The sequence below is a fragment of the Hoplias malabaricus genome, chromosome 4, assembly GCF_029633855.1.
Source record: "Hoplias malabaricus isolate fHopMal1 chromosome 4, fHopMal1.hap1, whole genome shotgun sequence".
NCBI lineage: Eukaryota > Metazoa > Chordata > Actinopteri > Characiformes > Erythrinidae > Hoplias > Hoplias malabaricus.
In genome coordinates, this window is record NC_089803.1 from 18,011,888 (window position 1) to 18,017,010 (window position 5,123).

At 50.2% G+C, this 5,123-nt stretch overlaps 1 protein-coding gene across 1 annotated transcript; it reads left to right on the forward strand.

Annotated features, from left to right (window-relative positions):
• The first annotated feature begins 3,040 nt into the window (after nucleotides 1-3,040).
• On the forward strand, nucleotides 3,041-4,576 carry LOC136694933 (putative per-hexamer repeat protein 5). The gene has a single exon (XM_066668762.1). The coding sequence runs from the start codon at nucleotides 3,041-3,043 to the stop codon at nucleotides 4,574-4,576; it is 1,536 nt and encodes a 511-aa protein (XP_066524859.1).
• The last annotated feature ends 547 nt before the right edge of the window (nucleotides 4,577-5,123 follow it).

Genomic DNA, 5,123 nt, shown 5'->3' on the forward strand with positions numbered 1-5,123 from the left:
AAAAGGTCTACATCTCACAGCCACAAACTCCACTAATGATGAACAATAAGCAGAGACCAGCACAGAGTTCTTACACCATTCAGTGTTGATATAGACACATAATACACCACCACGAGTCTTAACGCATAGCACTGGGTCTCTGTCAGCTCGAAATGCGGCTAGCCCATCTAGCTGAATGGCGGCGTTGGGAATACTGTCGCTGAGCCATGTCTCCGTAAAAACAAAAACACAGCAGTCTCTGTATTCTCGTCGTGTAGTTCGCTGACGTTTGATATAGTCTAGTTTATTATCCAGCGAGCAGACATTGGAGAGAAAGAGAGAAGGGATAGCCTGCCGGCTTGGGTTAGCTCTTAGCCTAGCATGGATCCCCCCTGCTTCTGTCTCCTCTCACACCGCTTGCGTCGTCTCCTTCCCGGCCGTCAGCATCAGGAAATGTTGAGGCTTCAGGGCCTGGCCTCCGAACCAAGCGGAGGTTCCGCAGCATCACCTGGGGGTCATAGCTAATACTGTATATTTCCTGTTTGCGATATTGAAGCAGTGTCTGGCGGTGATATATACATACTGCAAGTGTTCCTGCGTCCATATATTATAAATAAATTTAAAAAAACAAAAGAAAAAAAAAGTTTTTTAAACAAACAAAAGCCCGCTTGGTTCAGGAGCGGCCGCTGGACGCGTGTTGGCGCGATTCAATGTTATTATAAAACAAACAAAAATATACAACTGAAAAAGATTAAAAGTTTAAAAGAAGAATTATACATAGATCACATAAATTATGGTCCACATTGTATTTATTTTTTAAAACAAAAAATATAATTAAAACATAATTATGAAAATTGTGGAACATATGTAAACTACACATGAAAACTCTAGATTTACAATTATTATATAATTACTGAAATATTAAATAATAACCTAATTCCAAGATCATTAGGCATAGTACTACGTGCTTCTTCATGTAACACCAGTGTCACACATACCACAGTTTGAGAACCGCTGCTTTAGAGGGTAGGATTTTCTAGAGTACAAAGAACAGTTATATAGCAGTCTATAGTACTCAGTTTCTGTCATATCATAATTGGAGTCAGTTTTATTGATATAGCACTTTTCACAACAAATGTTATCACCACAAAACTTAACAGATCAGTGTCTCCCTGTGACTAAACCAAGGGTGACAGTGCCAAGGAAAACCTCCCTCGGGGCAGGAGGAAGACACCTCGAGAGGAACCAAGATTTAAAGACAGGTATCTCATTTTCCTCTGTTCCCCACCAGAGAACAACAACAAATAACAAGAAAGCAATAGAACAGAATAGATCTGATAAAATGACGAGGAGCTGTGTTTAATGTGAAAGTAAAACATCAGTGGTGAAGAAGTGAGTGAGTGAGTGCAGGACTAAAAAGTGTTACTGGGGTGGGGGTCGGAGTGGGGGGAGTTAACCTGGATCAAGGTCCATATGTGCTAAACAGTCTCATGCAAGATGGCAGCATGAGGGGGAAAGCTGGATAACGGCAGCACTGGCACAAAGGGCAGGAACAGGGTAACAGCACTGATAAGCTCAGGATATGGGAGAGAGAGAAAGAGGAGAAATACAAAAGAGACAAAGAGTGTATTGCTAATGAGAGTCTTGTGGATGGTTAGCAAAATAAGACAAAAATAAAATAAAACAGGGTTAATACAGACAATGGCACTGTGTGCACCAGCTACAATACCAGTAGAGAACAGCAGAGTGTAAGGATGGTTAATCAACAGCTTGGGAAGAGATAGGATTTTGAAAGCAGTAAGAAACTGCTGAGGTGAGGAGAGCGCAGTGTGTGACATTTTTCTGGAGGACACTGGATGTGGACATTGATGTAAATGTGAGTTTGACACATGCCACCCTTCCTCAACAGCACATTAGGCAGGTGGTCTTAATGTTGTCCTGAAATGGAGAAGCGGAAAAGAAAATGTATGTATGTATGTGTATGTCTTAATGTTGTGCTTCATTAGTGTAACACTGTTGTAAGAAATAAAGCCCAGTGCTGAAAACCTAAATCTGTTTAAAATGGAAACCTCTGGGTTCAGGTTTGAGAACTGATCAAACAGAGCATCTGTGTGTGACCTAAAGGCTTTAAACACTGAGGGCAACAGTCACAGGAGCAGAAGTAGTGCAGTTTGTCACCTTCACTGGAACAGAAGAGGCAGATGCCGCCTTCACTGGAGCAGGAGTGGCTGGGTTCGCAGCTTTCGCTGGAGCAGGAGCGGTGGATGTTGCCGCCACAGGAACAGGAGCGCCTGGGTTTGCCGCTATCTCAGGGACAGGAGCGGCTGTGGAAGTCGCCATCTCAGGGACAGGAGCGGCAGGACTCGCCACCTTCACAGGGACAGGAGCAGCAGATGCCACATTCTCAGGAACAGGAGCGGCGGATTCCACCTTTTCAGGCACAGGAGCAGTGGATGCCACCTTCTCAGGGACAGGAGTGGCAGATGCCGCCTTCTCAGGGACAGGAGCTGCGGATGCTGCCTTCACAGGAACAGGAGCGATACAGCTCGCTGCCTTCACAGGAACAGAAGCGGCAGATGCCACCTTTATAGAAACAGGGGTGGCTGGGTTTGCCGCCATCACAGGAACAGGAGCAGCGGGGTTCACCGCCATCTCAGGGACAGGAACGGCTGTGGAAGTCGCCATCTCAGGGACAGGAGCGGCAGGGCTTGCCACCTTCACAGGGACAGGAACAGCGGATGCCACCTTCTCAGGAATAGGAGCGGCAGATTCCGCCTTCTCAGGGACAGGAGCGGCGGATGCCGCCTTCTAAGGGACAGGAGTGGCAGATGCCGCCTTCACAGGAACAGGAGCGATACAGCTCGCTGCCTTCACAGGAACAGAAGTGGCAGATGGCACCTTTACAGAAACAGGGGTGGCTGGATTCGCCGCCATCACAGGAACAGGAGCAGCGGGGTTCACCGCCATCACAGGAACAGGAGCGTCAGATGCCGCCTTCACAGGAACAGGAGCGGCGGATGCCGCCGCCATCTTGGGATCAGGAGCAACTGCAAAAGCTGCCATGACAGGGACTGGAGCAGCGGATGCCACCATCACAGGAACAGGAGCGGCAAATGCTGCTGCCATCTTGGGATCAGGAGCAACTGCAGAAGCTGCCATCACAGGAACTGGAGCGGTGGATGCCGCCTTCACATGGACAGGAGCGGCGGATGGCGCCTTCACAGGGACAGGAGCGGCTGATGGCACCATCACAGGGACAGGAGCGGTGGATGGTGTCTTCACAGGGACAGGAGCGACACAGCTCGCTGCCTTCACAGGAACAGGAGCGGCGGATGCCGACTTCACAGGAACAGGAGTGGCGCAGCTCGCTGCCTTCACAGGAACAGAAGTGGCAGATGCTGCCTTCACAGAAACAGGAGTGGCTGGATTCGCCACCATCACAGGAACAGGAGCAGCGGGGTTCACCGCCATCACAGGAACAGGAGCGGCAGATGCCGCCTTCACAGGAACAGGAGCAGCGGGGTTCGCCGCCATCACAGGAACAGGAGCGTCAGATGCCACCTTCACAGGAACAGGAGCGGCGGATGCCGCCGCCATCTTGGGATCAGGAGCAACTGCAAAAGCTGCCATGACAGGGACTGGAGCGGCAGATGCCGCCTTCACATGGACAGGAGCGGCGGATGGCCCCTTCACAGGGACAGGAGCGGCCGATGGCACCATCACAGGGACAGGAGCGGTGGATGGTGTCTTCACAGGGACAGGAGCGACACAGCTCGCTGCCTTCACAGGAACAGGAGCAGCGGATGCCGTCGCCATCTTGGGATCAGGAGCAACTGCAAAAGCAGCCATCACAGGGACTGGAGTGGCGGATGCTGCCTTCACAGGAAAAGAAGCGTCAAATGGCGCCTTCACAGGCACAGGAGCGGCGGATGGCACCATCACAGGAACAGGAGCGGTGGATGCCGCTGCCATCTTGGAATCAGGAGCAACTGCAGAAGCTGCCATCACAGGAAATGGAGCGGTGGATGCCGCCTTCATATGGACAGGAGTGGCCGATGGCACCATCACAGGGACAGGAGCGATGGACGGTGTCTTCACAGGGACAGGAGCAGCGCAATTCGCTGCCTTCACAGGAACAAGAGCGGCGGATGCCACCTTCACAGGAACAGGAGTGGCGGATTCCGCCTTCTCAGGGACAGGAGCGGTGGATGCCGCCTTCTCAGGGACAGGAGCGGCGGATGCCGCCTTCTCAGGGTCAGGAGCTGCGGATGCTGCCTTCACAGGAACAGGAGTGGCGGATGCTGACTTCACAGGAACAGGAGTGGCGCGGCTCGCTGCCTTCACAGGAACAGAAGTGGCGGATGCTGCCTTCACAGAAACAGGTCTGGCTGGGTTCGCCGGCATCACAGGAACAGGAGCACCGGGGTTTGCCGCCATCACAGGAACAGGAGCTGCGGATGCTGCTGCCATCTTGCAATCAGGAGTAACTGCACAATCTGCCATCACAGGGACTGGAGCGGCGGATGACGCCTTCACAGGGATAGGAGCGGTGGATGGTGCCTTCACAAAAGTTGGGACACTAAAAAAAAGTGAATAAAAACTGAATGCAATGATGTGGAGATGCCAACATCTAATATTTTATTCAGAATAGAACACAAATCACAGATCAAAAGTTTAAACTGAAAGAATATATCATTTTAAGGGAAAAATATGTTGTTTCAAAATTTCATGGCGTTAACAAATCCCCAAAAAGTTGGGACAAGGCAATTTTTTACCACTGCGTGGCATTCCCCCTTCTTCTTACAACACTCAACAGTCGTCTGGGGACAGAGGAGACCAGTTTCTCAAATTTAGAAATAGAAACGCTCTCCCATTCATGTCTCATACAGGCCTCTAACTGTTCAATCGTCTTGGGCCTTCTTTGTTGCACCTTCCTCTTTATGATGCGCCAAATGTTCTCTATAGGTGAAAGATCTGGACTGCAGGCTGGCTATTTCAGTACCCGGATCCTTCCCCTACGTAGCCATGATGCTGTGATTGCTGCAGAATGTGGTCTGGCATTATCTTGTTGAAAAATGCAGGGTCTTCCCTGAAAAAAGATGACGTCTAGATGGGAGCATATGTTGTTCTAGACCCTGAACATA

What these genes read in the sequence shown, in the direction of transcription:
- LOC136694933 (XM_066668762.1), top strand. Translation starts at nt 3,041, where the DNA reads ATGACAGGGACTGGAGCAGCGGATGCCACCATCACAGGAACAGGAGCG.